The sequence below is a fragment of the Haemorhous mexicanus genome, chromosome Z, assembly GCF_027477595.1.
Source record: "Haemorhous mexicanus isolate bHaeMex1 chromosome Z, bHaeMex1.pri, whole genome shotgun sequence".
NCBI classification, from domain to species: Eukaryota; Metazoa; Chordata; class Aves; order Passeriformes; family Fringillidae; genus Haemorhous; species Haemorhous mexicanus.
In genome coordinates, this window is record NC_082381.1 from 68,141,555 (window position 1) to 68,165,109 (window position 23,555).

Sequence of the window (23,555 nt, forward strand, 5' to 3'; positions counted from 1 at the left end):
GGATTCAGATTTTCCTCTTTTGTGTGTAAGGTTTAGTCAACTTAAGTAAGGCGAGCTTTTAGTCTGACGAAACAAGAGTGCTGTCAAAATATAATGAAAACAGCATACCAAGATGCAGGTGCTCGTAGCCCTAGTCTGGTGGTCTGTCTCGAATCTTTGCAACACTACACTGAGTGCTTTGGTTTTGGCTATTGGCCAGATAAACGTGGGCAGTAAGCTACAGGTCCTCTCTAAATACTGAGAAATGCGCATGCAACATTCTCCCTATCATTAATATCAATTACCATCAATTCTGATGGCATGTCACCATGCCAGAACTTCACCTTTCCTCAATCATACAAAAGACTTTTTCTTTGTATTTCTAAAAAGGAAAAATCTACAGAGAAAATAAAACATAAAATGCAATCAACTAGATGTATGATTACCCTTTGCACAGACTGCCTAAAGGATTCAAATGCATGCAAGACAGCATCACTGCAAAAACAGACACCAGGAAAAATCGCAGAATTGCAAAGATATCTGCCAAATCTCTAATAACCAGATCTGAGGAAGACCGACACAAAGACTATTTACACTGAGAAGGGCTTCTCAATCTCCTTTGAACCAGAGTCTTACAATACAAATAACAAGGCCATTATGCCTTCTCAACTGAACTTGCTAGTTGGATGTGTTCAGTGTCTTCAGCTTCACTGACTGCTCCCACTTTTACTCTAGTCAGTTTTGATCCACAATTTTTCTTCTTGCACAGGAGAATCATCAGTAGTTACAAGAAAATTCCAAATTTCTTCTACAGATTTAAAATGGAATACTTTTATCTGTCCTGAACCTTCCTAAACCCACTGATTCACATTTCACTCACATAATTAAATATTCACCTCTATAGTAACAAAAGAAGAGTATTAATCTAACTACTAACTCCATAGTCATACAACATTCATAAAATAGCTACACACAAGTTAAAGCCTGTACTACAACCGAAGTGAATATGCAGAGGAGTGCATACAAAAAGAATGCTCAGAATCACAAACCACCGGGCCACTGAGCAATTCTGTTTTATTATACCCAAAATTACGTTTTTGCATCTTCACATCATACAACCCATCGGGAATATGATAATGGGATCATTTAAATCCCACTGTTTTTTGAATTTATGATTTATTTTATATTCTGAGAAGGGAAATAAACCAAGTTACTAGGTGTCTCCTATCATACTGAGAAATTTAACTAAATTCCTTGATACAAAAATGTTATTCATTCAAAACAGAAGGGTAATTAGGAAGATAGCACCAAATGTAGAGGAAAAACATGCAGGGCTGGCCTAAATTGCTGCTAAGCATGATTATCTGCATGCTAAATAATTCAGAACATGCAAAAAGACCTCACAAACAAACAAATGAAAAACCTACCAAAAACAAAACACACAAACAAACAAACAAACAAACCTAACTGAAAAAAGCCAAAATCAGTAGCCACTGTGAGGGGTTTATACAACAAGCCATATCTTAAAAAAAAGTCATACATCACACCTATTAAGATCACAGCATCACTGCTTTGGAGGCATTAACCAAATGAAGTAGTGCCTTGACTTACATTGTAGATAATAGTGCAGAAACTGTTTGCATTAGACAGGAAATACCTATTTACCAGAGGACACACCTATCTAGGATGCAGACAGGAGGTTCAAAAACGAGGCCTCCTTGGCTTTTGGGCCATCCCCTACGGTTTACATTAATCCTTATCCCTACATATTCCGAATACAATTTCCTGGTGCATCTCCTGTGCTGAGAGAATGCAGCCAGAGATTTCCTACCAAGTTGCAGAAGAAAAGCTGGGTGCAGGATATTTCTCACTCTGACACACTGCTGCTTGTTGACAGCTTGGGAGAAACTGGGGGAGCAGATGGAGGTGAGTCAGGATCTTGGATGACATTTCCTCTGGAGCCACCACTTCACCTCAGGCTGGTGTGCTGTCTGCAAGGCTGTAGTACAATACTGGTCCCAGGCGATGCTTCCACTGGCTCTGTCCCTAGTTCAGGAGCTAGGCTGGAGCCCTGTTGCTACTGCTCACAACACAAGCAGTCAGACTCAGACAAGGGACCCCTCAGCTGAGGGACCACCTCTTCACCCTTCTACCCTCTCAGTGGGGAACAGCAGTCTTTCCCACGTTTACGTTCAACAAAGCAGTCAATATACTGACAACTTTTACCCAGTCACCCCCTTCAAAAAATAACCCCAAACAAAACCAATAAACAAATGGGTCCTGTTCCAGCCATACTTCCTTTGAACAATATCCATGCAGACTCAAGAACTAACCACAGACAATCCCCCAGGACATTTCAGTACTGCCACAGAGCCAAGCACATACCCTGAGTTTTCTGTAACTTCAGTTGAAACTGAGGTTGCCAGAGTTCAGAATTTAGATAAAACACAGGACTGTCTCCAGATTACAGACCAAAGACCTGTTGGTCCAGTTACCTACCACACTGAAACCCTGTTCACCTTCTTTCTAGCTTTCTCATTCTGTTTTCCCCTTAGAACTACCTCCTCCTGGGCTTCTTTCCTTCTTACTTGCTCAGAACAGCACTGTTTCTAACTTACCATGTTCCAGGCCAGGATGATAAGCCATATAAACCTCTTCATAGCAATGAGCACATTCCTCAAATAGCATGCAGAGAACTTTAAGGAGTGCTTCTCTTGGCTCAAAGTGTCTGCATGGCTTCAATACCCAAAACATCTCAGCGGGTTAAAGTCTGTCATGTTTTGAAATTAGGAAGTTACATGCAGCCAGCCTAAAAAAGCCTACTTCCTTGGTAGATATCTAAGAGACACCGCCAAAATTACTAATCCATTTTCAGTTGGGGGAAGAAAACAAGAAATTATTTCATTTGCCCTGCTTCTTGCTATGGAAGTTGTGCTTCATCTTCCTTTCAACCTCCTCTATTTGTTGGTACCCATTAAAAAATTTATGTTGCCAGGATGACTTCTTCCATAAAAAGAATCAGAAGCTTATTAAAACAGAAGTCTACACAGCACCCTTTATCACATGAAACATGGTCTGCATTGCACAGTACTCCAGAGACTCGCTCAGGAGAAAAGCCACTAAGAGACAAAGTCCTAGAAATACTTTTTCCTACATTATTTTACAGTATTTTTAAGATAGTTTTACTATTTTTGTTCCCGTTTGTTTTCCACACCCCTCCCCCAACTTTTTTCTCCTAATAGTCTTCAAATAGTAGAACTAAAGTAATCACATCCTAAAATTCAAGGTTAGGAGACTGGCAGCTGCTTGAAGGAGGCAGATTTTACATGGTTTTACACCCTAATTCAGTAGTTCTTTTCTGGTTTAACCTCTAATTATAATTAAACTTGACTCCTTTCTTCTATAATTAAATAGAAATTATTCATTTTTACTAAAAAGAACAGTAAGTCCAGACAGTACAGGACTGCTTCTCTACTTCTTTAATAAATCTGGTAGACCCCATTGTCTCAAAACTATGAGGCTGAACATGATGGATTAAACATGTTGTCTTCAAACCTTTAGCAATACTACCAAAGACTTAAGAAATTAACAGGTAAGACAACGTCAGAGCAATGCACCTGACTGAAGGAAAACTATACAGCAGATGAAACACAGTAGCAGAAGAGTCTGAATTCTTCTATTATCACACCCAGCAGGACAAGAGTCTGAATTCTTTTATTCCTACTTGTGCAGGCTTCCCACTTGGGCAACAAGAAAAACAAAGGAGGGAAAAGCATTCAGGGAGGATAGTCCTCAGGAGACACATGCTCCTACTAAGAACAAAAAGTTACCTTTTAACCTCTTGAGAACCAGAAGTGAGGATACATATCTACAGAGTGGAAAGCAGTACAGTGATGAAGCACAGCTGCTTACTGAGTTTTTGACATGTGAGGGAAATGAGCTTCATTCCTTCAGCAGTTTATCTTTTTTCTTCATCCAAACATGAGCATTACCAAAAAATTCACAATAAATGCCTAATCTTCAACAACGCAGTGTACATTTCCACCTTTTCTTTAACGGAATCAATGCAAGTAACAGGAAAAGTGGTCCTACTCCTTTTCCCTTCTCAGGTTTTAAAACACACAAGAGGAAAGTGTCCCACTTTCTATACAAGAAATATAAACATTTTGCAATTAATATTCTGTCTTGCCTTTTGTTTGGACATAAGTAGTCAGTAATGCTTAAGCAGTTAATGCACTGGATTTAAGGAAAAAAAAGAAAAAACTTTTTTAAAAAATTAAAATCATTATTTAGGGCAAAATACGGGTGTTTGAAATTACTGGTTAGGAGACTGAATATGAACAATTAAGTGGAAGGCATTCAACCTCAAAACTATGTCTGTTCCCACAAGACCTCTGGCAGCACCATCAGTGTCCCACATTTGAGCGTGCACACATTGACTGCGGCTCAGAAATTCAGTTTGCAAACAAAAGATCCTCCTCTATTTAGTGAGACCAACATTCTCCTTTCCACCCACTGACAGCTGACCAAAAGTTTTTTAATTAAATGATAATTAAGCATGTAGAAGCATTATTTTCCCAGGGGAAGGAGAAAAAAAATATAAATTCTATTCATTGCATCCATTCAGCTGTTGGTCTCTGTCAAGCCTGTGGCAGAGGGCATCAATTAATGCCAGCTATGGCAGCTTTCATGAAGAGGGTATTTGTTCTGCAGGAACCAGACATCTGCAAAGTTATGCTAAAAGGTAAGTGACCAAACACTCCACAGTGTCATGATCTTAAGACACCGCTATACATTTATCTGCAGCCAGCAAGGTGCCATTCCCCAACAGTCTTATGGAGCAATAACAAACTAAAGTCTGTTTGTGCTGGAGTTTCCAAACACAGTGATATCCCTTTAGTAGCAAAACAATAAATAACTGTTATAAAAAATGGATATGTCTGATCTAGCTTTCTTCCAGATTAAAACTGAGCTTATGTAACAGACATAACTGTTGATCATTACTTTTCATTTAACAAAGCCTCATGAGAAATTTAACAGAAAAAAAAAAAAGTACGTGCTGTCACATAGTTGACACAATTTACAAACGTACATATTTGATTTCTTCTCCCCACAGATTTGTATTAGATATACAGTACCCACAATTAAAAAATTAACTGTGTATCTAAACTGCCATAGTGACATAAGTAATCTCCCTTCTAAAGACAAAGTTACACCATAGATAAAAGTCTTACTGGTTCAGAATTTCCCCATTAGAAAATAAAAATTTTTATTTTAACCATGAGAATACAAATTGCCTTTTTCAACTGCAACTGTGTACTAAGAAAGCTGTGTCAGCAACATTAACTTGACACTAGCTACAGCTCAAATTATCGTCCCTTTATAAAACACAACACCAAGACTAAGTCTGGGAGCAAACTTCAGCTCCACATGGCAATACAGCTACTGAGGAAGGGAACCTATTACACATGCAGATCATCACACTGCATAGTCACAGTGAGGTAATTGGAAATATCTGAATAATCTCTAGTGAGGCAATTTAAACATCTCCAGGCACAGTCACAAGTGGGGATGACACAAGGCTTCTGACATTCACTCACTTTTTTTTTTTTTTTTAATAGTAATGCTTAATCATCAAGCACCACAGAAGCCAGGAAAGATCAGATGATTTATGTGTTTCAGTGTGCTGCCATAGACCTGCATGATATATACATGCACATTTATAGTATTAAAACTAGTGTGCATGGTACTGAAAAAAGTTTAAATGGTGTATGCTTCATGTTTCAAGTGACTGGATTACTCAGTGAGGTCAGAAACAAATTACCTAGGCCACTGCAAATAAAGTACTGATAAAGCATTCATGTCATGTCATCAAACATCCCTTCCTTCTGATATGCTGTGCCACTTTAGTAATCCAAGTCCCTAAATCACAAACAACTGTTCAATTGCAGAAACCCTTTAGCATATCTAAGATAGGTTTTCTGAAGATCAAAACACCATAGTACTGGGTTGTGACCTCTCATACAGGCTCTGAGAAAAAATGATGTATTACCCAGGGAAATGGAAATCTTCTCTGCAATGATATACTTCAAGCTCCCTGTCACAGCTGGTGTCCAGTACAACTAGAACACAGTATGACTTTAAATTTATCCACCCAGTTATGCCTAATGAAAATACGATGAGTGAAACTGGAAAATTAGTAGCTTCATTCTAGCAAAAAAACCCAGTACACATTCAACACTAGAAGTTTCCAATCAGAGTGAAGCATATCAACATGAATAAATCTGGCCCACAAAATTTATTTATAGTACGTCTTAAACAAGATTTCTTACTATGAGTGAGGTTTTGCAGAAAAAATGGAATTTCCAGAATAAAGTAAGTTTGATTTCTTATTTACATCTCTCCTGACCAGTTCAATGGTCAGTAACACCTTATTGTCTCAGAAAAATCCAAGAACACAGCAAGACAACAGCAACAAAATAATAAAATTAACTTGTATACTTTCTATACCAGACTTAAATCTATACATCAATACAAGAACACAGGGAAAAGGCTAAGACCATCTTAAACACATTACAGAGTATATAAGCAATTTACAAAAACAACTTTTGTATGTACTTTGCCCTGTAAAAACACCCATACCGGTAAAGGACCATTTTCCCACCAAAGCAATGTACTAATTGCTCACAAAAAGAAGTAGGTCACAGAAGATTCATGAAAGCAAATGCCAGTGACTCAGTGTAGAAGGAAGAAGAAAGAAAATGAAGCAAGGATATGATCTATAGTGTGTAAATAGGTATGAGCTAATAGTGTAAAGAGGAATAATTCCACAATGAAGATGTGTTTAATTCACCCTGATGTGTCAAGAATGAAGTATCACATAAAATGAGTAGTAAAGCAACATCCACTACAGAGACAAAAAAGCAAGTAGTGGTAATTATAGTAAACATTCTAATTTTGGGCACATCAGTTAACTTAGTGTCCTTAGCCACAACAGCCCACAGCCCATGTGACGTAACTGGTGCAATTGCTCAGTGGCAGATCTAGCAGTGCTACAGGCAGCAATGAGAACCACCTGAGATGCTGCAGGAAATACTGCTTGTTGAACCACGCAACACAAGACTGTTAATATCTGCTTTTAAACTTAACTGATGAAACAATATCTGCTCCAATACAAGCAGAATTGCTGACAAAGGAGAGGAAACCAAAGTGAGTATATTGCTGCCAAATCTTAAATTACTTATGTAGTGTGTGTAGCCTTCAAGTTACATGTTCTGGATTCATACAGTGACTCAAACAGTCCAAGTTTTCAGTGTTTGAAGGTAGGGGTTTATTATTGTTGGGTTTGGTTTTTTGCTTTGTGGTTTGACAGTTTTTCTTGGAAGTTCACGTTTCAAGCTGTACTTTCGCAATGGAGAGATTCAAGATGAATGGTAAGTATCTAAAACCAGACAAAATTACCTTCTGCTGAACTCTACACAGCATTAATGAATTCCAAATAAAAAAGGAACACTGGCTGGGATGCATTTGAAGTTAAACAGTGTTATCCAGTGTACAGTCTCTCTTCTTCACACATCAATCTTTTCAAGAATTTTAGAAATTTTATCATGTAGTTAACAATATCTCAAGATTTCATAATCCTGCAAGAACAGATCTGTATAGGCTTTTAAACTTCTAAAATTCCACATTGAAGCAGCAGTGTCTGGGGCAGCAAAAACCTGACAGTGGAAGAACTAAATCGGAAAGGGAATTTGTCTCAAAGTTGTCAATTCTCTCCCCTCTAAGAGGAGAGCTGAAATCCTACCACAAAAGGCGATTTTACATTAAGTCTTGCTGCACATAAACAGTTCATTACACAAAAGCTGTTAAGTTGAACAAGAACCATGAAACTTACATGAAAAACTTGGAAAAAAAATCACATATTATGCTTCAAGGGGTGCATGAAAAAAGTAAAAATGGAATCCATAATGAGAAAATTTACCCCTTTCCTTAACTGTAACTTGAAGTACCACTAGATCACGTCACACTTCACGAATTCTCTAGACAGGTTACTATGCTAACAAGTAATTCTTACATGGACAAGCTAAGAGTTTCCACACATTCTGTACTGCCATAAGGCTAGGGTCACCATTACTATTCTGAAATTCACATCCGTGATTCCACCACAGAAAGCTGTCTTGCAGATTACCTGTCATCTTAAGCAGCATGGCTTAAGAGAGAAAAGAAAGCTGAACCTACAGTTTAAGACAAATTCACTGGTTTTAATAGAGGAATACCACTGAAAATAATTCCACTGTCTGTCTGACATAATGTAGACAGGTTCAAGCAGAACTACACCACCTGGCATTCTGTGATCTCATAACCCTCAGTAATAAGAAAGAATGCTCTGAGAGTTTGAATACTAATTCTTTGTTTCCTGTTTTTTATAAAATAGAAGCCTCAAAGCGCTAATTTGGTTCAGTGGTTTAATCAAACATCAGATTTTCAACCAGCATAAGATCTAGCTCAGCTTTTCAAAAAAGCATTACAGATGACCTCAGACGATATACAGCTTGAAAACCAAATGTAGGCATACCTCTGAAAAACAAATAAATGTCAAGAAAAGCTATTTTCTTAAATGTCTTCAGTATAAAAGAATTGAGACATTGTTGGTATTGTCCTTTCTTCAAATCATAACCACAAAAATTACCACCTTGAAGATATAAATTTAATGATAAAGCATAAACAAGTCAATTTTAACATAATAATATGCTTCTTAATCATGTCCCTTCCATAAATCCATAACTAAACATTAAATCAAAATGATTTTTCAATCCTTCAAAAACCTCAAGAAAGTCCGTGCAGGTTGGTAATGGTGCCATACAGGTTCAGGAGGGCTGGACAACTAGCTGGATATACATATGGGTGTGTAACCAATTAAAAAGTGACTGATTGTTTTCTCAATCTAGCTTATAGAGCTCTGACTTGTTTTTACAGGAATATATAATCTCTTGTCTCACTGTGACTAGCATAAATTTAGCTGATACAGGAAAACAGTGACAATGAAATACTAAAAAATGACCAATAAAAAAAAAACCAACCCAAGGTTATAACTGGCAAAATGCCATACAATAATTTGGTGAAAAACAAACACAATCTCATCATCTGTTCCTTTCCTTTCATCTCTTCCTTTGAAAGCATTTATTGAATGACGAGGATTCTTTTTTCCTTCATTTTACAAAGAAATATAATAACTTGCGTGCCTAATTTTTCTTTACTGTTTCTTTTTTCCCAGAAAATAAACCCAAACACTAGAATAACAGCTTCACACCTATTTAACATAGGACAGGTACAGTATCATTCTGCAAAAATCTGCTAAATTCCCAAAAGTTTCTGTAAAACTGAAGCTGGACTAACACTACCTTACTGATAGTTCTGTATTTGATATTACAGCTTAGCCACTGAAGCATTTTCCATTCAGAGCTCTAAAAAGAAGTTATAGTAATAACAATAACAGAAAATAATATTCTGTTTTTAAATTCTGACTACTCAGTATGTTATACCAGCCATATTTTTGAAACAGATAATGAAGTCACTCTCTCCAAAGGGCAAATTATCATCTTTCTATTCACTAATGTCTCTCAGCACACTCTGCCACACGCAGAAGAGTAGAACCATGTCCTTCACCAGTGCTGGAGACAGGAATCATGCTGCAGTGTGATACAAAGCCACACATCACATTCTTTACAAGTCTAGTTCAATCGTCCAAACGCCTGCAGCCACACTGCCTTGCGCAGTGATTTCTTCACATCTTGGGCTATGCAGCACTGGGCTAACTAGCTGCTGCAGGAAATGATGATCACCTCCGAGTCAGAGCTAAGCACACACCCCAGCATGGTGCTGCAGGGTACAGTGCTGTTTTGCAGATGAATCTGGGCTGCCAAGCACATGAGATCATTAGAGATCACTGCTTTGAGGAAACGTAAATGCAGTGAAGCACACACACTTGTGAAGAAACTTACTGAACATTCTGAAACCAAATCAACTGAATGTGTTTTCCTCAGTCCAGCAGTCCTGGGCTGCTCCTCAAGATCGAAACCAGCTAATTAAAGAAAAATTCCAACTATTTAGACAGTATATTTTTGTTAAGCAACCCCCTGGTTACCTTAAACATTTGTCTGCCAGTGCTTAATTTAAAATCAACAATGTGTTTTGATGGGAAAAAAAGGAAAAAAAAAGAAAAAAACCAAAATCAAACCAACGAACCAAACAAAAAACCAAAACAAAATAAAAAAACCCCACCAAAACACCTTCCAAAACTAATAAAAATAAGTCCGCATGCACACTCTGCATGTACAATTCACCAATCAAGAGAACTTAGCATTTCTGACAATAAAATGTGATGAGTATAGTTTCAGATTAAATTTAACATTACATAGCTATCAAATCACAGACCAAGTATAAAAAGTAGGCAAATTATATTGATAATCTTGTTTAAAGGTAATCACCACTGAGGATGTGAAGAAAAGCATGGAATTTTACTCCACCTGTTACGGCGATCAAGTGGTCTGCGGCCACATTAAAGATTAGAGGTCGATTCTTCATATACAAGCAACTAAATCATACCCTCAAGTTACATACGAATGTTGTTTTTAAAAAGCACTCAGTATAGCTCAATATGGCCATTTTATAAATTCTGTGTGCTGGAAGAAGGGAAGGAAAACAAAAAATGAGACTTAAGCATAGAGTCTACTGCCTTACAGCATAACAGGAGGTAACTTCCAGCTAAGTTCAAACACAAAATCAACAGAAATTAATCACACATTATGTTTGTAATCATACATGCTTGAAAACCTTGGCAACAACTAAATTACCAAGTAAGTACATTAACACTATTGCACGTTTTCTATTCCAGAGTTAACATGCAGAAAATGTGTGAAAAAAATAATCTGCAGTTTTGCTTTCTACACATCTTCTACAAGGACATATGAAAACAGAAAATTGTAGGTGCTCCTATGCATGACCCTACCATGTGATTATTAGCCATGTGATTATTACTCACAGCCAAAAGAACCCCAACAATGCTAGTTCAGGTAGAAATAATGCTGCTTTTTGGCTAAAAAAAATCTTTGGAATATATGATAATGGGTTGCAGATGCTTTTACTCAAGATTTTATTTAAAAATAATGACTGGATTATTTTCTTTGTTCTTCAACACTGTACAATGATTTCAGATTTTAGCCTTCTTTCTTTAGGCTGCAATGGGGTGAATTTGAAGAAACTCTGAAAAACGGCCATCTTTGTCCCAAGACTTCTAAAAGAAAAGTATCTTTAGAGATCTGTCATTTCCCACATTTTCTACTTTCAAGAATAAAACCATCTGGGTCCCTCAAGCAACAGAGCCGAGTAAAGTGACGCATTATTATTTCTTATATATGCAGTTGGGCTATAAGTCTTCATTGTTCTCCATATCACAGGAAGACAACAAAGGACAGCCTCTGCTCAGAAGAGCTTACACAAGCCCAAAAACCCAGGCTCATCACACAGACAAGACAAACATCTCCAACAGGTTAGAACAGGGTGTGGATGAGGTAAGGTGACAGAAAAGGGTGTGCTACAATTTTTGGCCATCAGGAAGAGTAATCACCTCACTACTCATCCAGCCCATTAGCCCATTAGCTAATTTAAGGTTTCTATTTGCATCACAGCAGAAGGATGCCTTAAGAAGAAATGTCTATAAAGCATAAAACCACCACTTCTGCAGCCTTTGTTTTTGTTTGGAAAACATCTCCCGTCTTATGAATACCACAGAGGGTTAGAGAAAAAGGAAAAAACATGATACCGGTCAAAAAACTACTTCAGTATCTTATAGTCATAGTCAAGTCACAAAGATAGGAATAAATTCACCTTCTACATGAGTTTCCTTTGTTCTCCAAGCTTTTTATGAGGCAACAGTTGCTCTTACTTTTGACAGGATCTGGAAGAATACATTGCCTAATAAAGGCAGAAGCTAGTAAATTAATGGGAGTTGTTATCATAAAAAAGACAATTAAAAAACAAATGCCTTAAAAGCAAAAAATCTGATACTGCATCTATCTTATCCAAATAACAAAAAGCACCACATTCCTTCCAAATCATATTATAATGAATTGCCTTTTAACTACTTGGACTTCAAGTCCTATTCTCATTTGTCTTCACTTATCTTGAGTAGGTGTATTGATAATATTTGCTGCCTTTGCCCTAAGGATGGTTAATGTAAAGTGAAATAATCAACTCATGGTTTATGAGTTCCATACTTACAGAATCTTGGTATCTATTACAAAAGTGGTTTTATAAAATAATACAAATTTTGTCTGAAAATAACTTGACAAGCACAAATTGTTCAGGTGAACTATCTATAAATGTACAAAAACTAGAATGAAAACTATGTCTCCATCCTTGGTTTTGGTTGTGCAGCATTATGTGCCTTCCTGCTGTGACTTCAAAGATGTCACTACGTAATGCAAAACAAGTAACTAGTTCTCAAACTCTAATCCTTCCTCTAATATTGAAAATGTCTGTAACTAAAAAATTATTTTTTCCATATATACTGGGCAACACACTTTCATAATTCTTTATCTTCTCTTGAATGCATGTTTAATGTGCCTATTTATATAAGAACAGCAACACCTTTGTGTAAATTAAAAAAAAAAAAGCTTAATTTGTAACTTCAAATAATCTGAAACTTGATAGACACTGTTATTCTACAGGCATATGCTACCCCAATACCAAAACAATGTTCAGCAAGTCATTTTATTAGGGTACTGGATTTCTAATATGCACTGGGTGTTCCTGTCACATGCTCCTGTTCTTACTGCATATGCTTTACTTCATTCCTACATCTTTTTTTTTCTGCAATGACTTACCTGATTTACCTACAAGATAAACCTGGGAGCAGCTCTAAATAACTTAGAAGTCTCCATTAACAAGACCAATGGGACACTTTTGCCTCCTGCTCCACTACAATCTTCCTACAACACCCCAGTAGCACACATTCCTTCATAAAACTCTCACATCCTCCCATCTTTTCAGATAGCCTGTCACACCTAGGAGAGAAAAGCAGCACACAACTTCCCCCTCCAAGTCCTTATACACATCCTGCACTCCAACAGGGACCCGAGCCAAGCAGTCCCACCAGACAAAGAGGCCAGACCACGCTGTCAGCTCCTCAGCCAGCTTCCCAGGGCACGTGTCTTCTAGAAAACACAATGCTATTGTTCCCTCAGCATGACTTGAAGGGAAAATTAATTCTTCCATACCAACTGAGGCAGAAAATGCCAACAGTCCTTTGGACTTCTCTTTAGATTGTTTCCTTCTATTAATATTCATCTGGTGACCCTTGTACTGGTTTTAGGCAGGTACAGTCACAAATAATGTACTGAACAATTTCAGCATTTATTAAGAGACTGGCCCAATATCTCAGAGGTTGTTACTGAAGTTAGTGTGAAAGACAATAGCATCAGCAATAAATTAGTAGTGGTAAAAGACAGCTCACTTAAGGAACAAGAAAAAAAAAGAAAGATGTCCTGAGCAGTGTTAAATCTTTCAGATTTTGCTAAACTCATCAATGATTAAACAAACAGGTTACCTTATCTGGGAAAGCCAAATTCCTAAATCTCCAACACTATTACTCTTTGTCTTGTTTCCTATAGACAGGCAGAGTAGGTGATCCTACTGGTTTCTTCTTGCCTTATAATTTATGAATCAGAAGAAGGAAACACATGATCACTAAAAGGTATTAATTTGTAGATAATGCTGAATGCTTAGGTCTGACCCACACAAGCAATCTGCATATTTTAATAAGTAACCTAGTATATTCATATACACTAGTATGTTTTGTATTTCCTTTACAGAAAAGGGGGGAAAAAGAAAAAAAGGGTCTTGCTCTCTGAAGATTTGAAGAAGAGACAGAAGAAATAATGTGAAGATATAATTTTCAAACTTAAGAAAATAACAAAACAAAAGAAAAATAACCATACAGGAAGAAGTTTCCTTTATCTGTTTAGAAATTTTTCCCCCATCAGAAATCAAAGCCGTGCTTTGATGGTAATATTTTGACATTTGACAAAACAGAATAACACATTCTAAGACCAAAGAAAAAACAGACAGAAGTGTATTTCCTAAAAGAACGGTTCTACAGTTACTCCTAGGTCAGAGATGGGGAGGAAATGCCTCCAAACTCAACAGTTCAATCATCAAAACATGGCAGAAAGGCCAGGGATGAAGCCAAATCACCAAGCTTCATATAAGAAAGAAAAAAATACATAATGCAAGCTTACTTTAACAAAGTGTTATATGTTTTCTGTGTTCATTTTGCGGGTAATGCAAAAGATGCTCTGGTAAGACCTGATGGTGCAGTGAACTGACATAATCATCCTTTTGCTTGACATGTTCACAGACAAGGTGAATAGAGCATACTGCACTTGTCTGACTGCTTTTGCTTCTACTGTTACAGCAGTTATGGAAATTCCCTTGACATACCCACGCATAAAAACAAGCTAGACAGGCCTAGAGTCACTGAAAAGGCAAATGTGTAAAACAAACATATACAATCTACTTTTTATAACTCCAAGCGGGTTATCAGTATTAATACAAAGGATATTTGTTAATTACAACTTCTCACTGAACAGCACTGTCTGATGAAGGAGATACTAATCAAGCATTCTCCTTCCAGCTTCCCAAAAAGGGAATTTAAAAAAGCCATGTATTGATTTACATTATGAAAACCAAGCTGAAGACAAATTCTAGTAAACAGCAAGACAGCTGTTGAAAGAAACATGTCTGATTTATTCCTATCATCAGTAATTAACTTCTGTTTCATCAAGGACTGGCTTGTTAGGTTTATGATTGAACTATGCAGAATCTGTAAAGATATATTTATCAACTGGAAATTCTAATACAGATTTTTGCTTTTTCTCAGTCAGCACGGACTGTAATCAACAGGAAACAGCCCATTTCACAACCTCAATGAAACTTCACTCTGGATCGCTAGGATCGTTGATATTAACCAATACACTGCTTAATTAAATTACATTTATCTGTAACAAATAATTCTGTCACGAGAATAACCAGGGCACCCACATATTGTATGGATCCATGTCCTCTGGTTGACTCACAACCTACATCTTCTACAATGCTCCTGTGAAATTTTCATCTCTCATACTCATTTGCTCCCTAAACTCCCTTCGGGGCCAGCTTCCCTCACTGTCATTTAGCTATCCCTAGTGCAAGAGATGCTTCATGGGCCATTGATAAGCCATCTCTGGGAGGCACTGATGGCACTTCTAGGCAGAATGTCACAGCTTGGCTGGAAGAAGGTCCTGGCCTCCAGTTACATAAGCCTCTCTCTGTCCATCAGCCACACCAGTTAAGTTCTAATGTTCCATTAGAGCTCAGTTTGGGTTTGAGGAGGGTAGGTTAAAGCACATAAAAAATACGGTATTCTCAGGACTACTTTTCTTTTGTTTTCTACTGTTGAGGTTTCTTTTATGTATATGAGGTATGCTTACATTTTATGAGGTATACTTTTATGTAGGAATACCCTTCCAAAACATTCTAGCATCTCATCCAAGAAGTGATAATAACAGTAGCTCCAAAAGGATTTTAAGAGTAGGAACAATTTAAATTAGAAGCCAATTCATTATACTCAAATTTATTAAAGGAAGTTCAAACTACTATAACTATCTTCCCTAGAATAACTTTAGGACTTAGAACTGACGCTTAAAAACATAATTTTTAGGTGTATTTCAAAAACAAAGTAAACACTTCTTACAGAATTCCATGTCTGATGAACAGCTTTAATAAAACAAGCAACTATCATATACACTCCTCTCTCCCAAGCATGCATGAAAAGAAAATGCCAACAAACCCAACAACAGAAGCACTGCAAGTTGTTTCACATATCAAATCTAACTCCTGTGAGAAGTGGGATTCTGTTCATAAGCCTCGTAGAAATGCCATACAGGAATTGGGCCCAGCAGCCCAGAGAGGAAAGACTGACAAGGCACTGTTCCCAAATGCATGCAAGAAAGCAACCAGGGAAAAATAAAGAAATTTACTTTGTACTGCTTCAGTTTTGCCTATCTTGAGTGCCTCTTAAAACAACCACAGGTGGTTAGTAACAGCATTCACCAAAGTAACTTTTAATTTATTAGCTCTTTCAAGGTGAGCTTCCATGCCAAACCAATATCCACAGAATTACTTCAAAAAAGTGAATCCTTGAATCCTTCCTCTATTACTTATGGGAAAAAAGACTCAGATTATATGGTATTTCAAAATGTAAACACTACACTAGTTTGAATTAGTCTAGTTGAAATTTTTTTCTAGTTCCAATGCCCTTGCCATGGGCAGGGAGACAATATATACTGATAGATATGAAAATGAAAAAGAAACAAAAATATTGACATTTTCTCTTTGACCTCAAAGTTTATATTCACGTATGTCTGCCAAAACCAAAAGATAACAATTTTGTCAGATACATAAAAAACATTAACTAATCTAGCTCCTTATTGACAAAAAAAAAAAAAAACCTGTTTGTTCTACAACCCACCACCTTACTGCCTTGAGAGAAACAATGGTTTTTAAATTCTGGAACACACTGTAGAATACTACAACCAAGTACTAAGAGAATTGATGGTATATACATTTTAATTCAACTAAATTATTTCAATGCTTAACACTTCACATTGCTTGTTTCAATAAATCAAGCAGCAAAAGAAATGGTGTTCCTTGAGTCAACACCCTTGATTTTACACAGGACTACCTTAGCCTACCAAACATTTAATAAAATAGATATGTGGTTTTGATTTTTCCATATTTACTTCAATGTTAATAATTATGTTTTAAACCAGTCTAGTCAGAAGAGACAGACTCTTTGACTATATCTATCTATAGACACATATAAAGCCATTTCCTTAGCTGTAAGTGGTGCCTCATTTGACATAATTTTCAACCTTTTTTTTGAGGGAGGAAAACAAAATTTACCGTGGGTAGCCCTATATAAATTTTTCTTTGATACCTTATTTTAAATATAGAGTAAAGTCAAATTATAGAGGATCAAAAGCTTTAAAATTTCACAATGACCACAGTTAGTGAATTTGCAAAGGTTCAAAGGAAAAAAAGTCCTCTGAAAGGTTCTCAAGAGAAAATCCAGGAGCCATCACTGAATGCAACATGGCCTGTTAAATAAGGCTGAATCTAAGATATATGAATCTGCTGATTCTCCTCAGATATTCATCTTTCCTCATGCCATCTCAGTGTTCCTCCAAATAAATCTAATTCCTACTAAACCTCTTCTAATGACATGTAACATTACAGCCTATAGAAAATGTTACAATATACACAGAACTACTGCACGCAACAATCAGTTGTGCATAATTTTCAGTGTGATCCATTTAATACACTTCACTTATAATGTTCAACCTAAACCAGTTATCAATATCTTCATATTCTAAACACAGCAGTACAAAATACTGAGTGATTCCACCTCCACCTCCAACTAACAAAATCATTACCATTCCTGCACAGTAACATGTAACAATTTACAGAATCACAGAAAGGTGAAAATTGGAACCTGAAGGCCACAGTGGCTCATGTGGTCCAGCCTCCCTGCTCAAGCAGGGTAGTCTAAGAGCACACGGCATAGAACTGTGTCCAGACAGTTCTTGAGTATCTCCAGGGAGGGAAACTCCACACCCTCTCTCTGGGTAATCTGTTCCACAGCATGGTCACCTGCACTGTAAAGAAGTTCTTAGTCATGTTCAGGTGGAACTTCCTGGGCATCGGTAACTGCCCACTGCCTCTTGTTCTACTGCTCAGCACCTCTGAGAAGACGCTGATCCATCCTCTTGAAATCTATCCTCTAGATATTAATGAGGTCCCCTCTCAGTTGTCTCTTCTCAAGGCTGAACAGCCCCAGCTCCCCCTGCCATTCCTCACAAGAGAGATGCTCCAGACCCCTCATCATCTTGGTAGCCTCTCCAAGGCTGGACCCACTCCAGGAGCTCCATGTCTTGGTTGTCCTGAGGAGCCCAGAACTGGACACAGCACTCCAGGTGAGGCATCAGCAGGGCTGAGTACAGAGGCAGGATCACTTCCCTCCACCTGCTGGCAATGCTCTTCCTAATGCCTCAAAGAGTACCATTGGCCTCCTTGGCCATCAGGACACACTGCTGGCTCATGGAAAGCTTCCTGTCTACCAGGACCCCCAGAGCTGTCCCTCAGCAGATCAGCCCCAGGCTTGCTCTTCCCCAGGTGCAGTACACTGCACTTGCCCTTGCTGAATTTCTGATGGTTCTTCTCTGCCCAAAGTCATCAGAAAATTCTCTTGAAATCCACTTTTCTGAACACCATTTCCAGCTTTGACAAAGAGCTACTAGAGGCAAGCCCATCAATCAGTAGGTGCAGCTGCACAAGTTGGTACTCAGCTTCACACTAACAGAAGTCTGAAGCTCTCTGAAGAGCGGCACAGCAGAAAAGGCAGCTACTAACAACTGCACGGGTGAGCTACTGTGTGTGTAAAAAAACATTTGAAAAGGATGAGCTGAAGTCTAATACAGCAAGAACTGTGATGACTGCAAAACATCAGTAACAGATGTAAGCCAAATACAAGAGTAAATCTCTGTGTGCTGTGCCTAGACCATGTGGCATGTCCAAGCAACCACAGCTCATGAACGGATGTCTAAACTACTACTCTTTAAATTCTCTGAGTAAGAAAAACAAAGACTGCCTCCTACCATGTCACAGCAGATATTAACCATGACAGTCGAAAAAACAAAAACAAAACACCAAAATAATTATGACTTCTTTCAGCATATTCCAGCATTTTCCTAAGCCTCTTTTTATTTAGTTCATGAATCAACTTTCCCCAAGCTTTCTAAAATAGGACCCTTCAGTCACTTCTTAATGATCCTGACATAATTCTAATAAAATAACATTTTACCAGAGTGAAAATGAAGCAAAAAATAGCAGTATGACCAGATGAATCCTTACCAGTCTGGCTGAAGCTAAGAAATAATGTTGGCTCATTCAGTCCTGAATTCAGACTGAATTCCCCAGTCTGAATTCAGGAAATACATTAATTGCCTGAAGAAAAGGATTGGCCAATTACACCAACCAAAATACAAACAACACATGCAATTTGACTGTGAGACTGTAAAACTATCCCCCTAACAGACAGCCTTTACTGTGAATGAAAGGAAATACAATTACCAAGATACATTAACACTTCACTAGGTGGTAGAGAAAACAATGCCATCACTGGTCCTGCGCATTAACTTCTAACAAAACATATTCAACGACAGTATGTTTGGAAGCACATAGAGTCTGCACAGATGTACTTTTTAATCCCCCCAGTTATGGGATAACAATCTTCTCTCAATTAATACTCAACATCTATTAGAATAATAGCTTCTCTCTTGCATGTAGGAACTAAGGTGAATGAAGGGAACGGAAAGTCAAGAAATGAAGTGAAGCTCTTCAAATTACCACACCCTCAAAGATACATATAAAAAAAGAACATATACATCAAAAAGAAACATTTTAAACAAAGTTTGAACTGATGTTTACTCTTATGCAGAAGTAAAATAACTCCACTAGAACTCAATTTCAGCTGACATCAACATAATTAAACATTGGCTTTCTTATATTATCAACAGGACCACTTTGAACACCTGTTATTAAATAAAATAATCCATTAATAATATACTTTTAGTATACTGCATTGACAAAGTTAAAAACCAAGGTCTACAGAAAAACCAGCAACAAGAGTTTACATCGTAATTTTAACATCACTGTACATATTTGAACCATCAAGCAAGAGACATTCAAAACAGCTGCTTTTCCAGGCAGCATGCTGTCCCAAAACTAACAGAAATACAAAGAAGTCTGAATACTCAGTTCTCTCTGTTTCCAATAAAAGTTATAATTTTCCACTGTTTTTAAGGTTTCAGAAGGGTTATGGACTGTCATAACATATTTGATGACTGATGAATATTTTAATCTCATGTCATGAAAGACTCACTACCATTTCAGTGACTGTAAACAAATAAAATGAAGTTTCAACCAAATCATCTATGTGTCTACTATGGTTCAGAGGCAACTGGGCAAGCATTCATGAATTTCATGCCTTTGGGGAAAAAAAACCCCAGTCTGACTCAAAAGAAGAACAACTGCACTAGCGTTGTTCCAGTGCAACTACCATAAAAAAAAGCAGGAGAAAAGGACACACACAAAAAAGATCACTGGCATGTTGGTTTTGTGAAAGATACATAGAGGAAATCAGACACAAAGAGTGTTAAGTGTCAGAGAGAAACAAATATGTATCATAAAACAAAGCAGAAAGTAGTATTTTTTCCATGTGAAAAGAAGTGTATCTGTACACACTTATCCATCTGTAAATCTAGACAGCAATTTCTATAAGTAGATGTCTACACTAAGGGACCCTCTCTCACTCACTCTAGTTCTCTATATGGTGATAGATGTATTTCTTCACTGTAAAAGCACATGGTACTTACAGTCTCAGGGATTTGAATAACAAATGCCTCCAATTTATAATTGAAGATAATTTCTCTACCTGCCAGTCCTGAAAACCCACTCCACTTGAAAGTCAGGCTGTGATACTTCTTATTCAGGTATCACTTCCCAAAGAGCTGCTACAATTGGAATTCAGCTAAGTCAATTGTTGGCAAACTCCTGAAGGAGGCTATCTCTTCATTCTTTACTTCCTAGTATCTCACAGAGGTATATAATTACATCAACTAAATCTGTACAAAGACACAAAATTCATAGTACTAGCAGACAATTCTCATTATCCCAGGTGTTAAGAAAGGAGGGTAGTGCTCACAGAAACAACAGGGTCTAGCAGGCCACAAAAATCTGGTAGCATAGGTAAAAATAATTGAAGGGGCAGAAGGAACATAACTGAGAGGCAAAAATGCCCAAGTGAACAGTAAAATTTTTGCTCTTAAATTGGAAGGAGTCCCAAAGCCAACTGCAGATACAACAAGAAAGAAACACTTCTTCAGAAGTTTTCTTGAGGCACCTAGGCATGCACCAGGCTAGACAAGTTTCATAGGCAGTGTAACTATTAAGAAAAAACCTCTCTTGAATCAGTGGACCCAAAACTTTCACTTATGCCCAGTAGGAGATTCAGATTAAGTAGGAGATTCAGATGACAGGAACTGATCTCCCTTCAAATCTCACTCCTTAACCTACTCTTCAGGCATCTGAAATGCCTGGGAAACTACACAACACGTGAGTGGTTACCAGTAGCTCTCTTAGAAAGAAGGGAAGGCATCCCATGGCAAGTCAAGCTAAGTAAGCAGCTATCCAGTTTTTACATGCAGCTGCAGCTATGGCTGACTCAGCCTGTTAAGATAATGCAAGTGAGACACAGCACAGAACACATAAACCTGGCTTGTACCTTAATTAATCCAAACCCATTTCTACAGCAGTTTGGAGAATCTGTGCTGCCCCGCTAGGTTTTATGCTTCTGACAGTTCTATTGCTCCTTAAGTTTTATATCTTACATTAATAAATGAATTATGAGTATAGGGGGACAGAGGGCAGTTCTACCTTTAAGAAGAGAGCTGAAGAAGTATGTGGACAGCCTTCCACAGGAGAAATTAACAGAGGAGATTGTGACTTCCCACCACTGAGAAGACAGAACCAGATAGAACCTGACAAAGGAGAGATATCTGGGCCCATTAAGAATAAGCAGCCTTGAAATTCTGTGGCTGGCTTTTTAACCTCACAGTGCCGTGACACACTGATTTGGGTAGAGAGGGGATTAAGTATTTAGTATTTCTATAATACATGAAATGTAACTGCATATATGGCATGTACTATTCACTGACATACCATATATGTGACACGCTGAGACAATATTTAGTGCCACTTTAAAAAGACTTTCAAGTATTTCAATAAACACAGTACAACATTGAATATGTCTGAAAAGCAGGAAGGCATCCAAATACACAAAACAAACCAAAAGTACATATTTATTTCATGCTTCTTGTGAGAACTAGAAAGTTTCTCTCCTCCTCAACCTGCCACACAGCCATACATTTATAAAAGGTATTTGTAGGTCTTCACACAGTTACAAACCCTATTTGAGTAAGAACAGTGAAGACAATTTGAATAAAAAACCCTCAACACATCTCAGCAGAAAAATTTATAAGGCCTATTCCAATTCTCAGTTAATGCTGTGTAAGAGTGAAAAATTATTTACAAGAGAGGGATCATAATGATAAAATAACTCAGTATTTTCAGCTACCCCAAGGAGGAGACACAAAGAATAGATATTTACTGCAGGAATAGATTTTTCATTGATGTCAAACAGGCCACTTGTTTTTCCTATTTTAAACTTTCTGCCATTAAACAGAGAGTAGTTTTCTCTCTTTTGAAAAAAAAAAAAAATTAGACCATAAGTACTGAAAACTTAGTAAAAGCCAACTTTACTAAGCTTCTATCCTGCTTGCTTTGTGCCACCTTTTTAGCCAGCAGAAGAAGCATTTTACAGACGTTCTCCAAAGATAACACATAAGCCAATACTCAAGGTAGTTTCACAGTCAGAAGCTTGTCATGATTTAGCACCACACCTGGTATGTCTCAAAATGGCATACAGGGCACTAGTGTACAAAGTTACAAACTTATATACGTTTTTTCTTATCTTTGTGATAGGGACATATATTTAACTGAAAGGGCCACCATGGCACAAAAAATGACCATGACATGACAGCCTGTCAGTCTTTTGCCCATTGACGGCACAACCCTTTAACTTTTCCTCCGTGTTTAGTATTCCAAGCCTTTTTCCCTCCCTCCTTACAATAATGAAAATGCTACAAAACCAAAAAAAGCCATTCCTGTACTAACAAATGTTAAGCTAGCCTGTTTTAAAAAAGATACTTATGCAAACCTGTCTCTTTAAGAACATCGAACAAAATAGCCTATCTTAAGTTGCCCATCTAAAGAATATCTGTTTCCAATAAAAGGTCGAATACTTGAGAGCAAGCTGGAAATGTCTTTAAAGGGGGAAAAAAAGGGGAAGGTAGAAGAGCTGGACAAAACAAAAGATCTTATAAATGGAGGCAGAGTACTATGAAGCGCCTGATTAGAAAAACCACCACCAAGGGCCTCGCAAGGAGAGGCTCTCAGCTCTCAAAGCTCCAGACGAGCAGAAGCCAGGAGGCCGCGGGTCCCGACGCCTTCCCAGGGCCCTTCTGCCGGGGACCAGGAAATCCAGCGCCCGCTCCCGCGCACCTGGAGCGGCCTGCCTCACCTCTGAGTCCGGCGGAGCCGGCTGCCTCGCCGCAGGTGGGGCAGCGTGAAGTTGGAAACGAGCGTCCAAAAACTGGGATCCGACATATCCATTTCTCTGCGTCTGAAAGCTTAATAACTCAGTGCCATGGTACGACGAGGAAGAGGAGGAAGGGACAGCAGCCCTGGGAAAGAGAGCGAGAAGGCAGCCAGCCTCCGAGGGGGCGGAAGGAGAGCAGAGATAGCAGCAACCCGAACCGACACAAACTTTTCCGTGCGGCTGCTCAGCGGGTGCCGCCCCG

General features: G+C 37.9%; 1 protein-coding gene across 8 annotated transcripts in view; it reads right to left on the reverse strand.

Annotated features, from left to right (window-relative positions):
• Positions 1-23,555, reverse strand: part of MAST4 (microtubule associated serine/threonine kinase family member 4) — a 281,672-nt gene that overhangs the window by 82,246 nt on the left and 175,871 nt on the right. The window contains exon 1 of one of the 8 annotated variants that reach the window (XM_059836514.1): positions 23,276-23,529. The exons of the other annotated variants lie outside the window; for them this stretch is intronic. Within the exon in view, the coding sequence (XP_059692497.1) occupies positions 23,276-23,367 (92 nt within the window). The 5' untranslated portion in view covers positions 23,368-23,529. Of the gene's footprint in view, positions 1-23,275; positions 23,530-23,555 lie in introns of those variants that run through there. 8 annotated transcript variants of the gene reach the window in all.